Source organism: Cinclus cinclus, chromosome 6, assembly GCF_963662255.1.
Source record: "Cinclus cinclus chromosome 6, bCinCin1.1, whole genome shotgun sequence".
Lineage (NCBI taxonomy): Eukaryota > Metazoa > Chordata > Aves > Passeriformes > Cinclidae > Cinclus > Cinclus cinclus.
Window position 1 is genome coordinate 1,439,262 of NC_085051.1, and position 18,388 is coordinate 1,457,649.

The 18,388-nt window shown below is 40.2% G+C and overlaps 1 protein-coding gene across 1 annotated transcript in view; it reads right to left on the reverse strand.

The window, feature by feature from the left end:
• The window catches only part of SPON1 (spondin 1), a 168,731-nt gene that overhangs the window by 144,092 nt on the left and 6,251 nt on the right, over positions 1-18,388 (reverse strand). Inside the window, exon 2 of the mRNA XM_062494983.1 lies at positions 17,477-17,583. Within this exon, the coding sequence (XP_062350967.1) occupies positions 17,477-17,583 (107 nt within the window). The remainder of the gene's footprint in view (positions 1-17,476; positions 17,584-18,388) is intronic.

The window sequence follows — 18,388 nt, forward strand, 5'->3', positions numbered from 1 at the left end:
TAATAGATATTTTATTAGTAAGGTCCTCTGGTCACCATTCAAGTTCAATCAATAACATCTTTTAAATTCAGTGGTCCAGAACTTCAGTTCACCCTGAAAATAAGCTTCAAGCACTCACACAAATAAGATATTTAAATAAGAAGAAAAAAAAAAAAAAGACACTTTTATGTTCATAATGCAACAATACTTGAGAGAAAGCATGATCTAACCCTAAATCCACTCTTCCTATTACCAGTCTAGAAAGTTTGACTAAGGGCAGTCAAGAAAACGTGACCTTCCTATCAGAACAAACCACATGGGCTGGGTGAGAGTCATTACTGACTAACTGCTGCAGTACAGTGCTTTCATAAAGTTGCTGTTAAGTGATACTGATGAGGTTTCTCTGCCATTTGAAATTAAGTACGCTGTTATCTTTTGATAAGATTAACTTTCTTGTAGTGTTGTATATTACCAACATCTCTAGCCCCATGAGGAGCAAAGCATGAGTAATGTGGGTACCAGAGAAATATTTGCTGTGGACTCATACAGCAGAAGACATGGACCTTACCTTCTGCTCACACTGGCATTTCTCATTTACATTTCTCTGGCAAGGAACTTCAGGTTCACTGTCAATCCAATTTAAAACTCAGGAACTGCCATTTTTACTTCAGGAACAAAATCCCAGATAAGAACACAGTTGCAATGCCAGTCGATCAAAGAAAAAGAAACGTTAAATTTGAGGAGGCACATAAAAATCCGATAAGGAAGAAAGTTTATAGAGTCTGGTCAAACAACATATACAGCTCGAGCACTGGAGGCACCTTTCTGTGTGTCAGGTGTGTCCCTGCAGAGGGATGATAAGGGACTGCTGCACTCCCCAGCCGTTCTCTCTTCTCCATTTGTCAGAGCCTTAATTGCCAGCCAAAGGAGCCTTTTCTAATTATGGCTTTGTGGAGTAAAAAAATCCAACATGGGCTGAAGGGTAGAGGGGGCTTCTTTACTAATATAATCAATACTAATAATAATATCATAGAGATGACACTTCTCTGCAATACAACGTGACAACAGGCAGCAAAGTACAATAGAATTGCCTCTTCTGCTCTTTGGAACATCAGAATTGACGAAGATCATTTGAAATGCATAGTAAAATGTGAGTCTGCACATTTTACTGGATCAGCATTTCTCAGTCACTTAGTTTGTTCAGGCTTTTCATTTACCCTTCATTTTAGAAAATATTACACTACTCAGCATTATGACCATAGTGCCAAGAATAGCTACCTTGCTTAAGAAGGGATTTAAGGATTACAGAAAATACATATTTTTAATAGCATTATTGTCCTGCTCAGTGTTGGAGCTTTAAGGCATCAGCAGCTCTGGCACACGTGCTATTCATGTTCCTCATTCATTGAGTGTCTCAATGCCAAAATATACATCCCAGCCTAGCTCAAGCTGCTTCCACACAAATTCTCGTAGCCTTTGGATGACTGTGTACAGAACATAATCTATTTCTGAGAGACTTAATCCACTGCTAACACCACACTTACAGCAGAAATACCAGTGATCTGCAACTATAGGCTTTGTGCAGATAAACTTAAGAAGGCGTTTACCTCCTTTAAAAAAGCTCTCAAATCTTTGGCTGAACAGTTTGCATCCACTGTTGGGTCGGGAATGCTGCTGGTGCAGAAGAGCTGCAGGAAGTCAGGAGGGGTTTCTGGCAGCACCGACAGGAGTTTTGAGCAATTATAAAGCCACCAAGCTTCGTGTGTGCATGTGAATGTGTGCCTGAATGCTAGACAGAGTCAAGAGAAAAGAATAATCCAGGCTCTGGCCCCTGGTACTTTTGATATGTTGATGAATTAAATACACAGCTTCTCCAATTCCTTAGAGGGCATCACAGATCATATGCTCTATATTTGATCATATATCAATTATATATAATTGATATACAATACATATATATATATATGTATTATATAATATATTATATATCAATTCCCCTGCCTGCTGCTTTATAAAGCCAAATTTCACATCACCTTGAGCACCCTTCCAGCAAATTAAACCTGGAGGCCGAGGGTTTCCAAGAAATCAAAAAGTTCTGCTTTCCCCCTTCCAGTATAAGAGGATTCTGATTCAGAAAGATACACTGCACTCAGACAACAGTAAAGCCATAGTTTGGCCAAAAGGAGACACTCGTGGGCAGAACAGATTTTTTTCAAGAGTTTGGTAAGTTCTCTTCAAACGCTGACTGAAGTCCAAGTCAGTTAAGTGCTGAGACTAAAAGAAAAACTCACATTAAAACATGGTTTAGACACTATTTGGAACAATGTCTTGCACTAAATGTTCATTATGGTAACCTAACAGTGACATAAGTTACAGAAAAGGAACTAAAAGCTTCAGTGGCTGTAGGAGCCTGTGTGAGAGGCTGTGTGGCAGTGCTTTGGTTTGATTTTGGGGCCTTTTGTGTTTGTTTGGTTTTTTCCTTCCAAAAAGGCTTTCTATTGTCTTGACTACAACAGTGTATTTCCCCATAGTATAAGATATCTTCTGAAGGAAATAATCATGCAAAAAGGGATTCTGAAAAAATGTAGAATAACAAAGAAACTTGATAAAGGTTTCCAATAAAATTCTTAATCTCTCTGCAAACTGAAGTAGTCTAAAAATAGAGCTGTGAAATGAAATGCTAGTGTCTCAAATTCTGCTTCTACACAGATCAACACTGTAATAACAGAGCTGATCTCAGGGCCATACACTGAATGAAGTGTTCACTTACTGGTATTTCCAGATTACACATGGGCCACAAATTTTGTCAAGACCTTCGCATAAAACAATTTTTTTAAACCAAATAATAAAAGGCAGGGATTTTGTTAAATCTACTTCTGACATTTTTTACACGTTCTAAATTAATTTCTAAGACAGGCTGCTTAAGGGACAGCTGATTTCTTATATAAAAGCATTAGACTAAGTTTTCAGCTCCTGCTGAAAACAGAAGCACATTTTGTTTTGAAATAACAGTTTTCTTTGTATGTGTCAATTCTGTGGTTGTGGACAGACTTTCCAATTAGAAAAAAACATACTCTCATCTTACCATACATGCATAAGGCAATAAAAAAAAAATTAGAAAAAACCCACAAATTTATCTCAATCTCAAAGGGATTTAATTCTGATGATTATGTTTCTCCAGGTTATAAAGTTGTTTTACTTGGAATTTCATTAGGATGAGTAGAAATTCAATCTATGAAATTATAGACCGAGAGGGTGGTAAATAAATTTTCTTTTAGGGGTCCTTCATAACTCAGCTTGTTCTACAATTCTATTGAAAAAAAAATAATCAGAGAATGACCAATCAGTTGAACAGCCTCCACAGGACCATGGTAGAGTCTCCATCTCTGGAGGCTTTCAAGAAGTAGCTGCACAAGGGTAAAATAACTTAATCCAGACTCCCTTGGATCAGATGAATTTTCAAGCTACATTGTTCCACGATTTTATGAAGTAGGCATGCAATGAACTGCTCTCATTTTTTATATGCATTACAAATTCTACCTTTGCAGTTCCTTTCCTTTCCTTTTTTTTTTTTTTTTTTTTTTTTGCTACGCTTGATCTGCTACAGGTAGTTTTTCCAGCCTGGAACAAAGCTTCTTTCAGCCAGATGACTTCACTTCCTCACCATGCTTCTCTCCAAAACACTTGTACAGTGCAGCACCAAAAATGAGTCCAGACAAAACCACCTTCTCAAACAGATGATGTGTTGGTGTGTAGGAATATAAACTGCTGTTCCTTTCTTCTTGACTCCCATGTGAGTATCTGAAGTGTATAATTGTGAGAGTTTTTATCTGAGAATTTCACCATGAGGGGCAGAAATAATCTAACCCATCTATCTAAGCATTTGCAGAACATGAGCATGGAAGAGCGAGAAATAACTCATCTTTTCATTGCAGAAACTGAATATTGCCCTGCAGGTCAGCTCTAACTCATGAGGAGGGAGTCTCAAGCCATCTCTCACTCCTAAAGCTGAAATGTGGTGACACAGGAAATCTATCTCAGGTGTTAGGGACAATCAATCACACCAGGTTTGTTCAGAGGCATTTGATAGTTTCAATATTATTCTGAACTATTCTCAATAAATTTCAATGAAAAGCTGTACAAAGCTCAAAGGCACCACCCTGGATCTGTTATTTTTTCTGTGCTTTTCCATCTTTTGGAGACTAATCATACAAATTTTGCAAAGCTACTTGAGAAAATAAACCTATAAGGAATGCAACTGTAGTACAACTTGAGCAAAAAGGATAGAAACAAAACATGGTTCAGAAAGGGAAAAACAGCCCCTGATGGTCAGAAATTCAACCACATCTAAAAGAAAAATTACTTTGCAGAAGATAACAACACTTGATAAATGACAGCTAATCTCCAGAATATGAACAATGTAATTAGAGAAGTATTAAAATTAAAGGCAAGGAATCATATTTAATAGATGAGATTCTTATTACTTCTTATTTTCACTTAAAAAAACCCCCACAATATTTTCATGTCATACAGAGCACAGCAGGCATTACACCATCCAGTTTAGTAATCCAAAATACATGTAAACATTGCTGTTTCTGATTCTGTGCCAAACAACAGGAAGAACTAAAACATAGTATGAATCCAAACACATTTATTTAAGTGACTAAGCCTAGAGTGCTAAGAGATTATTTGGAGGGATTTTATCACTTTAGTCCTGTAGTAGGAAAGATTTGCTTATCTTTTTGATACATACCAGGACAATAGCTATTATTACTGGGATTATTTTTACAGTCCCTACCAAATTATATAAAATCAGACTGTGCTCCCCTATTTTAAGATCTCTGTATTATATTTCACACCCATGATTGGAAGGTTACACATTTAACAAGTGTTTGTTATTTTTCACACGGACAATATTTACATGCAAGGAGATGGAAGATTATTGAAACATTGCTGACTTGGGAGGTGAGCACTGCATGTGAAGAGCAGAGCCCCTGAAGTTTAGTCGTGGCTCAAGTGTGATATGTAATCTTGAGCAAGTCCCTTCAACATTTAATCTCCTGTAAAATGGATACCATAAATACACATTCTAGGAAAAATAGTTACGGAATTTAGTCCAGGTAAAAACTTTAAAATCTTAATCAGAACGACAATATAAAATAACATTTGAGAGCTGTACTATATCCATAAATGTGCAAATATGGAGCACTGACTAGGGAAAATCACTAGGACAAGACTAAGTAAATTTAACTGGAAAAACATTTAGCTATTATTATTCAAAATTCAAGGGAATGTATCAAGCATCTTAACAATGAGTTTAGAATTTTATCCTGCCTTTATGTGTTCTTCATGTCTTTAATCCTGCAATATTCCTTTCTATATTTACATAAATTTAGCTTATTAGTCTCAGGCATACCCCAAGTTTTTAGAGGACATGATGTCCTCTAAAGATATATAAATAGATGTATGTAGATGTAAAAACATGATCAGAAATGGTATAACTCGAGGACCAGCTTTTACACAAGTTTGCTCCTCCCAAGAGGAAATCCCAAATCTCTCTCATAGTCAGAAGAGAGGGGGCAAATGGGTTCAGAAACCAAAGAACACATTGCCATGTACACAATGTTCTCCCGGTGAAAGCTGCCAGTTGCATAACATCTGCACCACGCACAAAGCTGGCTGTTTAAAACGTGGGTTTAATTCACTTTGCCAGGAATGTAATCAGTGGAACATCAGATGAATTAAAAGGGGGGAAAAAATTACAAATAGAGAGTTTTGAGAAGGCACCACATGGGTCTTTTTCATCTTTTGGGGAAATCTTACACCATGTTTAAGAAATTCTTGTTTGGAACACACGGTATTGAAGCTAAGGCCATTATATAAACCCAGTGTCTAAATAAATCATAAACCAATTCTAATTCATAGAAGCACTTTGTATAACCTTTATGGACAATAAAACTGGGTTACTGAAAGATTCCAAAGGAAGCCAAGAATCTCCGCGCAGGCAAAAACCTCACTGCAGCTAATACAGAAAACATTTATGATTATCTTAATCTGGGATTTATCACAATGTGTGGGCAGATTTTCTTAAAAGGAAGGATTAGTGAGAGGGGGTGATTTGCTGGCTGGAGTTTTTTCCTTTACTCCTACATGTGGGATTCCCACAGTATCATGTAAAGAGAGGCCAGAGCAAAAGGACAGCAATAAGAGGCAAACTGCTGCCTTAGCAACCATTTAAAATCCCTCCCTGAAGTTTCCAGAAGGCATTCCTCATGTAATGGCATAAAATAGGGAGTAAATTTTCCTAGGAAAGTGACCTATTGCTCAAGAGAGGTTGCACTGAAAAGTATTTCTCCATTTTCATTATTTGTTTGCTACTTTATGTCCCCTCTCTCCTCTACTCTGTATTCTTCCTATATAAAATCAGTCTGTTACCTAAAATAAGTTTGTGATAAACAGGCTAAAGAGAGCAATAACAGGTATAATTAAGTCTTCCATACAAGCAGAGTCAACTTTACTCATCCAGCTGAAATTAGGAGGAAAAAGGGAAGGAAAAAAAAATAAGAAAGAAAAAAGTGTTAAATGAGTTCTAGGAGAACCAAACCCTGATGTGTGCCTGACAAATAATGAATAAACACTGGCAACGCCCTTAGGAACCTCTACAGCACTAGGAGATATATAATCATGAAAGTTACAGAACACTAAGTCCCAAAGCTACCTCTTACATACTCATTCTTTTAGATGTTTCTTTTGAAAAGAAAAGCAGGTTCAAACGAGCTCTGCCCACCCACAAGGAGAAAAAAGAGGCAAGAGCAGCAACAGTGCCTCAATTCACATAGATGAGAATAATTGGAGCCCAGTTCAATCTGTGAAATAAACAGAAGCAGGATGAAGGCTTTTCAATTTACACCTACAGCCTACAAATTAGTGAGCAGTCTGGTAGGATGAGCTTGCCAGGGATTGCATAATAACCCTACCCCCAGCAACAATGCAGGGAAAGGGGAACAAAATGGTAGCTCTATACCAGCAGGGAATTTCCCTTTCTAATTACTGACTACCATGAAAAGCATTCTCAAGAGCCAAACGTCAGCTTTTGTGCAACTGGATCGGGAATTTCTTCATTATCCTTGATCTATTCTCGTCTGAAAATTAGTTTCAATGGTGTCTTAAGAATCAAACGTAACTATGTATAAAAGATACAAAGTATCTTCTGGCAAACACTGCTTTTTGAGAATTTACTTGGTAAAATAATTATTTTTGTGCCAAAAGTTTAACATAATTACCAGCAATTCTGGCTTTGTATAAATATGTTGCCTATATCAGTATTCATTATATAGTCACTTGTCTATACCCGTTGAAACCAAAATCCATAAAACTCTGGTTCTGCAGAACATGTTGTGTACATTCACATCCCGCCTCTTATGCAAACATGAGAAAAGTGAAGCTGAATATATGATTTTCAGTTTTTCTCACAGCAAGTGAAAAAGGAGAGAAAAACAGAGCAGAAGGTGGATAATTTGAGATAGATAGGTGAAAAAAAAATAGTCTTCTTCTGAGGGACACAATTAGTCACAAGAAAATTTTCTGTCCCTTTTCAATGATTGTTCATATGCAGATTTCCACTTTGGGCAACTCCCAATACCAGGTCCTTTCTGAGACACAACTACTCGGAGTAGGAGTAAAGAAGAATTTCAGAAAACAGAACTATGTAACTACAGTGGCAGGTGGTATATTATTTCTAGATAAATCCTTGACTTTTTAGAACTTGATTAGTAACTCAAGTTCTTGTAAGTCAGTCCTGCTGGTGCCTGGAATGGGAACATCCATTCCATGGCTCGAGAACCAGCCTGGCTCAGAAGGGTCTGTGGTGAGGCCATACGTACTCATGGCTGTTCTCTGCCCTTTCCCTGCTAGAGACACACAAAAATGAGAGACTGAGGAAAGCACGTGGCTCAGCCAGCTTAGAAGGCAAGAGTGCTCCTTGAATTGAGGAAGGTCAGAGCAAAAGGAGCAAGTCAGAGAAAGGGGAAGGCAGAGACACCCTTATCTCCTGGCTTCGTCTGCTGATTGAGGTGTCGGTCCTGCACAGGCAGCAGGATTGCCAGAACAAAATTCTCATCCTACCAGGCTTTCCACGAAAGCATTACTCTTGGAGCAGCAATGACCTTAGCCAGGAAATCCCCACAGAGCAGATTCAGGGGACAGGCTGGAATCGGTGCTGGGATTAGAGGAAAGGTCCCAGAACCACAGAATGTGCTGACATGGAAGGGACACACAAGGATCACTGAGTCCAGCCCTGCACAGGACAATCCCAGAAGTCCCACCACGCGTCCAAGAGCGTTGTCCAAATGCTTCCTGAACTCTTTGCTCAAAGGGAAGGGCACCTCATTCAGGTGATAATTAAGCAGGGGCTGGCTGAGGTGGATAGCAATGACTGAAGGAAACCAGGATGTGGGATAGCAGACCAGGAGAAATTCTGACGACTGAATTTGGTCTATATGTCTGAAGAGAACCTTCTGTGCAAGTACTTTCAGCTAGAGATACCATTACAATCCCAGACTTCATGGGGATGAACAAGGTAACTTCACCTTGAAGTGGTCCAGCATTGTGCTAGATGACACAAGTAAAAGTATGAAAGGAAGAGCAACATTATGTGGCTTTTTCAGTCTGGGACTCCCAATAGCCTCAACCTGGTCAGGGAAAGAAAACTTCTTAGAGCTACCTCCTGGCCTTACTGCACAGTTTTCTAAGAAAACAGAAAACAAAGCATCCTGATGAGAAACATGTCTGCAAAGTCTCTTGAGTAAAGGCTAGCACTGAAGCAAAACATCTGATGAGATTAGGATGAGAGGGCATATTTTTCAGCTGTGTGAGCCCCTGCACATCATTCTGAGGACATCATTACAGACTTCCATTCATAACTGCATGAAGTGAAATGACCAAAACCATCTCTGAAGGTGTGTGGAGATAAAGCACCAAAAGTGAAACGTGTTGAATGCACCAGACTCCAAAGACATGCTCATTTCCTGACCGGGTCTTGCCTCCTTCTGAGGCAGGATAAATACACAGTGACCAGATGACTAATGAGCCTGGGTGGTTAGGTCATGAGAGAGCTATCACAGCAAAGACAATAATCAATTACAACTGTTCAGGGCAGCAGTGGGAGCTGAAACAATACCCTTGGCAAACACTGAGAGCTCACCACCACCGTTAGAAAGGCAAGAGCTGAGGAGGAGGACTGTCAGGGCAGTCCACAGCTGAACAGACTACATTCATTTTAATGATGCAAAAGTGCCTTCTGAACTCAGGAAGCAGTTCTCGAGACAACAGGCATAGTGAGCAGTACTTTTAGTCTAGCATCAATTAATTCAGCAGCAAGTTGCAGTGAGAACTGACCATGAAGCCTGGAGGAAGGATTTTGCCTACAACAGCCATTCCTGAATGAGCCAGGAGGGCAAACTCCTGAATTTAAAAGAGTCATTCTGCTTCTAAGTCATCAAAACCTCTCAAAACAATGGAGGGGGGAAAAAAAATAAAATTGAATTTAATTGGGAGACTTTCTACTGGCATTTGTGCAGAAGTCCAGACAACAGGATTTCCTTATAGTCCATATAACCTGGGGAAACTGCCAAGCTGAGCCTCAGCCTTTGTCATCACCTTAAATCACCCTTCTCCCCTCTATCCCCACTGTCCCAATTCACATGATGGGAAAAGAAAACACAGCATGAGAAAAGACTCTCAGGCATGGACATAATTCCATATGTCTATAGCCTGTCATTGTAGGCTGGAAGCTGACAGTGCTTATTTGGAGAGAAGGGGAGGAATAAGCACATTTTCCCAGAATAACCCTTCCGGTTAAAGCCCTGTGTCATTCTGGGGGTAGCACACACGTCCAAATGCACATTATCATAGGGAGGGTTACAGGCAGTGATAGCTCAGACAGTCCAGATCAGGAGGGAATACGTGATAAATGCTTCCTAACCTGATGCAAAGTGGGAGTGCAGAGAACAAACACTTGCTCTAAGGTCCCATTGATTGGAACTGTCATGCTGAAGGTTTCCTGATGCTGCAGAATGGCAGAACTACATCAGAGGTAATTCTTGGAGCATTTCAGAGGGGGATAGGAGCTGAGAGATAAGCATGCTGCTTTCTCTCAGTGGAGAAACAAACCGCAGTAATTGATGACTGCCTTCGATGAAGCTGGTGAATTATGGGTGACAAAAAGGGAAATCTAGGAAGGAAAAACCTAATGGCAGCATTCTAACTGAAGAAAGAGCTGCTGAATAGATGTCTCAATGAACCTGGAGCTTACATACATCCAGAGTTATAACCCATGACAGCTGCCATATGGCATCTGTAAAGCTTCTGGCTGTTGCCAGAGGGGTTAAACGTCTTTAGTAAAATTTCACATGGCCCAGGTGCCACCATCTGAAGAAAGATTATCTGAGAGGGGAATAACAATGAGCTAGGCAGTTTACTTGGGCTGGAAATAAATGGATATTTGAAGTAAATCCCCTTAGAGTCACTGAGACAGATATGTCCACTTAAATACTGCCTGGGGAAGAACATACAGCTTTTACTGCTTGACAAAACGGAGCTAGAGGCATGCAGACCTTGTCTCAGGGTGAGACAATTGCAAATGCCAAACTGGCCTCTAGACTGGAAGCAAGACCTGAGCAGAGAACCCTCTTCAGGCATTGAACAATCCCAAACCCCAAGAGGCCCAGAATGGGACTCTGAACACTGATGTGTCTGAAGAGCAGGTTGGAATTTCCAAGGCAGAAGGGAGCAGTGCTTCCAGTGTAATTTCCCCTCTTGAGGACTGATTTAAGTGCTAGTGCCAAATTCTAGGAAGCAAAGCTTTAATGAGTCTCTTTGGAAGCCTCTTAGAACCAGGACATCTCGCAGTTTAATGCCAATCCAGAGAGCAGAATAAACTAATAGGTGTTTTTCTTGAAGAGGGGGATTTAATTAGGCAATTCTGATATTTTACAGTGATGTAGTCTGGCTCTGCTGCATTGGCAGTGTGCAAGGCAGGGCAGAAGTTACACTTGAGATAACCCAACTCTGATAAGCCTTGGATCTGAAGAGGAGCCTGGAGTTTCAGCTAACCAGTCTCAAAAAGCATGCTTCCTGGTTTTGGTGTTTTTATAGGGTTTCTTTGGTTTGTGTTTTGGCTGGTATTTTTCCAAAACAGAACTTGAATTATCACAAATTAAATATTTGTTTAGGCATAAACCTTTCCAAAAAACATAAGCTCTTACTGAGACACAATCATCATCTGAAGTCATTCTCAAGAAAAAACACTTCCCCAGCAGACAAAAAAAAAAAAAAAAAAAAAAAAAAGAGGAAAAATTAGATTAGATTAAAGATAGAAGACTAAATACTATGTGGCCAGAAGTTAGATGTTTTTTTCCACAGCCAAGCAGGGAGATAGGGAAAGGGTGGAGAAAAAGCAATATCAGAAGATAAACTAAAGCCAAATTAACTAAAAAAGTTGTTTTTTAAAGTGATGGTAGCGATGTAGCAAGAAAACCCTTAGAAAAGGCACTCCAGTAAAGCTGAGATAAGCAAGTTGACAACAGAAGAGTGAGCCCAGCCTAAGAGACTGAATCCTGTTTTTATTCGGCAGCGACCTAAGTTACATTGCAAGTACAATTTGACATTTATTTCCTCTTTGTACCTGTGTTAGTAGTTCAAAGATCCACTCTAATAAAATACATAGCAGAACAGTATCCAAAATTTCTCGTATTTTCCGATTTTGGCTACAAAATTTTATAGTTTGAATCATTTATTGTAAAAGACACAGCAGCTCTGTACACTATCAGTTGGGGGAGTGCCCAAGGTGTGACAAACCAGGGCTGGGTCATGCAAAACCTGAAAAACATTGCAGTGTAAAGATTAATTTTTTGTCTCATTCATAGCACAAGCTGAAACCAGAACAAAAAATGTAAAGGAAGGGAGCAAAAACTGCACAGTTGGAATCCAGTTTGGTTTTTCTCCAGCCTCACCAGCAGCAAATGATGACCATCAGAGCTACTTCTGTCCTGCAGGTTCCTGGTGCTCATCACTCTCTTATATTACCTTTTACTGTTCCAAAGCCAGGCATAACTACCCCCTGAGACAATTTCTTAACCAAAATCTTGCCTGTAAGTGGCTCACGTTGAGGTTTTTCCAGTGTACCAGAGATATTTCTGTTTAATCTCTCTCAAAGTGTTCACATTTTCCTGACAGTGCTAAAACTGGCAGCGGCAGTTACTTTATGGATTTTTAAGATCATTTTTAATCTCTGAATATCATGATACGGAACTTGGAGTTCTAGAAAAACGTGTGAAAGTGTTCATCAAGGTTAAACAATTCCACCCTACTGGAAAGGTGAACTAGAGTTTGGTTTTCCCTTATAACTTACAGGGGGGTTGTGCCTAGAGTAATATTTGCAGTGACTTTTAGAGAAAGAGAATACGGAAACAACTCTTGCAACTGCAAAAGAACAAGAGGTTTAAATTTTTCAGACTCAGATTCCATGTCTACCTGCTCAGTCTACAAATCCTTATACCTGGCATATTTGATTCTTTCCTATGTAAAATACTCCTGTAATTATAGCTTTGGATCATTACCTCCTCATGCTTTTAAGCAGTGAGATGACAGACTCTGTTTCAGTGATGAGATGCTGGGACAGGGAACGGAGAGAATGCAAACATGACTGAAATACTTGGAAGTTCTGGGCACTTGTTAAAGAAAACTACATTGATTTATACCCCTTGGAATAAGCTATTTACAAAGTAGCCTCATGGGTTTATATTGGGATACAAGCTTTAAAAAACCCAAACATACAAGCCTAAAAGAACATCAAGATGACCCAAGCATGCCTGAATTTTTAATACGGAGAGCTTAAAAAATAATTGCCGTCATTAATTCTTTTAAAAACCATAAAACAACCTCTGCTTATAAATACAAAAATAAATCATTTGAAATGGCTAAAAGCCTTTTAAGACTGCTTCTTTCAAAATGCACTGTATCAAGAAGATGTAGGATTCCTATAAAACGCTGGAGCACAGCATTAGAGGAGCTGCTTTTCTCTGAGGTTGTAAAAATACCTTTTAATCTAAATGCCTCGCTGAGCACATCAGTCAACTAAACAGCATCAAAAGAATGGGGTGACCAAAAACAAAGGGCACGTCTGGGCCACTGTCTCAGGCTATTGTTGACTAAAGATAAAGGACCACTTACTCACCTTACTTAGCTGACTATTCCGATTTTCCTTAAATGTTTTCTTCTTCAGCACAGCCTCAAGCTTTTAGAAACGCCACACCATTAATGAACCCTTCATTCCTGCTGCTGCTGTGCTTGCTCACTTTCTCACATTGCTTTTGCACAGGTGGGTCGTTAAATTCAGCAGCCTAAACTAAGAATTTTTCTGGTTCACTCTAGAGCCAAAAAAAAAAAAAAAAAGCAAAAAAAAAAAAAAGCAAGAGGAACACCTCCAGGAGAACTACTATGATGAAGACATTTAACACTAAATTATCACAAAAAATGCAGGTGTAAAAAAAATACAAATCCAACAAGTGATTATGCCAAAACAGTACAAGGAAGTGCTTAATTTTGAGTCTTTGTGATTCAGTTTATCACTGTACATGAGAGACACAGATCATGTTTGCACACCAGTTTTTTATATTGAGTGTTTAATTGTCAGGTGTGTTCACAAATAGTACCATCTTTTGGGGGAGTGAATGGCATCTTGAAGGACAGAAATGCAGCTCATAAATTCCTTGATAAAACTGATGAAGCTCTACATTAAATAATAATAAAAAAAAAAGGAACAAAAAGTCACAGAGAAGATTCTAAAAAAACCAAAAATCTGAGAAGATTCTTCCTGAACACCAGGCATTCCAAAGCTGTGCCACTCTAGGGATTACTGTATCCAAATTCTATGATTTTATGCTGAGAGTCCAGATCGACTCCTGTGTACAATGCTGAGGAAAATAAGATTGGAAACTCAACCTGACATCAGAAAAAGCCAGGCTGGAAGAAGATGGCCTACAATGAAAATATGAACAGTTGAGTAAGGAACAGGTAGAGTGTGTGTGGAATTGGAGGGAGAATAAAGGAAACTTCAGACTACCTTCCTCATAAGGTATCGAGAAAATTCTTAATTTAGGAAGACAACTTCATAAGAGAGCAATTTAACCACTATTAGTGAAGGCTCAGTTTGGATATTAGAAAAGGATCTACACAGATCTCCTTAAATTTTCTATTGAATATAATATATTGAAGTATTTAAACTTGGAGAGATGAATTTGTTCTTCTTGTTGAACACTTCACAACAGATTGACAGAACATCCACCAAAATTTTTCTTGGAATATTTGTCCTTCTTCAGAGAACAAGGAAGATAGATGAGATGAGGCTTAGCACTACATTTCTAATATTCTACATTATTTATCAGATCGAATCTATTACATTGCATACATATGTGGATTAAAATGGCCCATACAGACACTCCTCAGTAGTCAGTCAGCGGTGATTGCTGCCCTGGGATTTAATTTGCATCCCAAACGATTTGCAGACTGTTGCTAAACGTTACAAAAGAGAAGGATCAGCAGTGTACATGGCAAGAGCTGGGAATGGTTTGTGTAAAGAGGCCAGTGGGACAAATACCCACAGCTTTCAGAGGGCCACCCTGAGCTGTGCAATTACCATTGGCACAAGGATAGCCCTATCCCCGTATCCCCACATTTCTATGGCTGAATTTGGCATCTTGGATTCCCTGGCCATATTTAATTTAGCTATTTAACGTGTGTTTTGGGGAGACAAAGTGATTTTAAGGCTAGATTGTGTCCTGTGTGTACTACAAGGACAGAAAATAACCAAGGCAGTTTGGCTGCATTAAGTAAACAAACAGTAAAACCAGATTTTGGAGTCTCACTGGAGAACACGTTTAGAATGGTGGAGCCCACCCCACACTTGAGACCTCTGAAGGTCTCAGGTATAGGAGTAACCAGAAAGCGTACAGAAAAAAATGCCTGTCCAAACAAGAATTTTAACAGCTGTGCTATGTATAGGCTCACAGGCCTGCAGCTGATCAAGGAAGAACTGATCAATGATCAGTGAAGAACTGACTGTACCTGGTGAGCTCAGTCACACAGGGGCAGGTGAGCCATGGGCAGGGAGCTCACAGCAGCTGCTTGCTGGGCACCCCCCTGCTCCAGCCAGACTGTGACCCCTGAACACTGCACTTTCCCCCTCCTGGGATGCGTGCACCACGTCCATGCCAAAATCTGCACGTCAGCCCCTCCTTACCCCTGGCTGCTCCGGCAGGTGCTCCTCCGGGGAGCTCTGGGCTCTGCTGCCCTGCTGCTCAGCCCAACCCCGGGGTCTGGCCCCGAGCAGAGCGAGCGCAGTCGGGTTTGCCCCACGAAACCTGCTGTAACTCACACTTTGCAGTTTGCAAGTGGCACTCAGAGGCCTGCAAGTCGAGTGTTTTACAGTCTCTGAGTCACGGGAGGAAGGTCTTATTCGGCCAGCTCCCGTTTCATTCTATGCTGGTTATACTGGGAAGTTTTCTGATGCGAATGAGGCATTGCTTCATGCAGTGCTTTGTTCTCACTGCTCTCTGAACAGTGGATATGTCTCACGGAGGCAGAGGTGTAGCCCAAAAGCCGCATTTAGTCTCATGCCACCGTTAAGGAATTTTCCCTGAGTTCTGCTGCGCTGTTGAATGACACATGCTCCATCTGAACACAGGGAAAACAGAGCTGCGAGTGGCACTCACATTGCTGTGCACAGCTTTTTCTTACTCTGCACGGCTGTTTAGCCACCCTTGGCATCTTCACTCTCTAATAAAAACACAGTGCAAACACCTGAAACAAACATCTTTTTTCTCCTGGTTGGTACCACCCAGCCGTGGTACAAGGGATGTCAGTATTTACCACCGCAAGCATTCTTGGAATACTGAAATGAGAACCTTGCATCTGTATCCACGGAGGCAGAACAGGCAGACACCACCTGAGTAAACTTCAGGGAATTGTGCTAACGTGGGATGAGCATGGTGAGTACTGTTTAAACCACAGATACACAAACTCACTTATGGATAACCTTTGAGACTCCCACCTGCCAGTAAGAACACTGACTTCAGATTGCAACCCATACAATGTACTTAATTAAACAATCTTTCCTCAACTGAGATCCATTGGGCTTTTTTTTTTTTCATCTATACAGAGTTTCCATTTGCTTCCCACTCTGCTAACTTCAAAATGCCTCTGCACTTCAGCAAAGCCCAGTGAGTTTCTCACTGTGAATTAGACATAAAGACAAAACTCGGGCCAAATTTTTCCCATTAGCCACAGAGATATTAACAACTGAAAGGAACAAATTGATAGTAACAAGCTTCTTTTCAAACAGATGAAGCATCGCTTCTACTTCTTAGCAGTAGCTGATCCTTCAATACTAACTCTTTAAAAACCTGACCTTATTAAAAGTCCATAATAAAAGGACTTCTCCCAAATAGGATTTTGTTTCATTTTAAGGAAGATGGAGTCATTCCAGCCTCAAAGAAGTTCTCACTTATTCTAGATTTTCTGACAGAATGTACAAATCCAGTCAGAGGCCTCTAAGCAAACTCAGTAGGAAAACCAAGCAATTACTTACTTATTGAGTTTGCACATCATATTTGCTATACACAAAAATATAGAAGAAATATAGGAAAATACGTTAATTTCTGTCTCCTTGCAGATCACCAAAATTGGAGCATTTCCCTTGAAAACCTTGAAACCTGGGGCAAGTGAAATCTTCCACCTAGAAACCATTATTAGAATTACCATCAATAGTATTACACATACTGTAAATTACAATCAATACAACTCAACAATATTTCTAAGCCTGGAAAGCCAAACATCAAACAATACCACATGTGAGAATCAAAGCTACTTCCATCATTTCTACCTGCTTTCATAAATATTAGATATATTCTTAGTTTCCAGAATTCCCTGCATAGAGTAGCTGAAAATACCAGTTTGTGACTCATCCTGGATTCTAATCCATCTAGTAACAAACATTTCATCCCACTGAATGTGTTCATTAAGTAAAGTACTACTGAGCATAAATAAAACAGCAGAATGTAATTTATGAATGATGAAACAGTCATTACAGCCCTGGTGAACAGTTCTCAGAGTCATACTCTGCATCTCAGTGGGCAAAAACACCAGGGCAAAGAAACACAAAAACCAAAATATGAGTAGGAGAATTTTGATATTCACTTTGGATGAAAGGTTCGGGTGTCCCCCTAGGCTCTAGTTCAACTACCTGATGCTCATTTTTAACTGTAGGAATGTGTGAAGGCAAGCTGAAGTGCAGGTACAGGGGACTTGAGTCCTTGAGCACACGTGGAATATAAAAGATGCTATGCTGTCCTCACGTCAACATTTGTGCTGTGTGTATAAAAACTCCCTCTGAGCCAGGCAATCAGCAAAGACTCCAAAGGGCATAGGAAAGTTCTCTCACCTGGAAAGATCCTGCATGGTCTTCCTCTTTGTCCCCTTCTTTTCCTTCCTTGAGGGCGATCAGCGTGAACCCTCGGAAGTAGGCAGGAGTGGCAGCAGAAAGAGTCACTGGGATGTGATGAACAGAGAAATAACAAAAACACCACGTTAATTGTGAAATCAGCCGCTTGCACATCATTTCACAGCTTGAAAGGTGCGTGTTCTAAGCTGGCATTAACTGAAGTTAGAGCGCTGACAACAGGGAAGCCAAGTCAGCCAGAACACAAAATGTTCAGTCCAAGTTTCCACATAAACTGAGAAACACTGGCATGAAATACTTCAGCTTTTTTCTTTTTCCACACTTCTTTTTTTAAAAGCAGATTGATAATCTGCTCAGATCTACAGGAGGTGGTGGTTTTGGTGGTGGTTTGGGGACACATGTGCAAGGGGTTTTTGTACTTCAGGGTTTTTTCATGTGTGAGGGGTGTTTTCATCTGTTTTGTGGGGTGGGGTGAAGGGGTGTTAAATGTAAAGGAGCATCCCTAAATATTTGACCTTGTTTTTTGTCCAGTTCCGAGCACAGACAAAGCACTTTAGTGCACAGGAGGTCTCTCTGTCTGCAATGCCAGATGACCACATCGCCTGCTCCAGCTCAGCTACACTCAACAGGGCACTCCAGCTTCTGGAAACGGGGGCTCTCAAAAAGGTCCTTCCTCCACCTCATCCTCGGGGCAAAACAGGACACAGAATTAAACTCCGGGCTGAAGCTGACCCCTAAATGTTGTGCTGCCAGCAAACACCCTTCTTCACACAGCTGTGCTGGCCAGGAGGACAGCACTGGATCCACCAGCAGAGCACAGGCAATGTGATGCTGACTAATCTGATTTTACCATGCTCAGCAGCAGGATTAAATCCCTGATTTGATGCCAGTGCA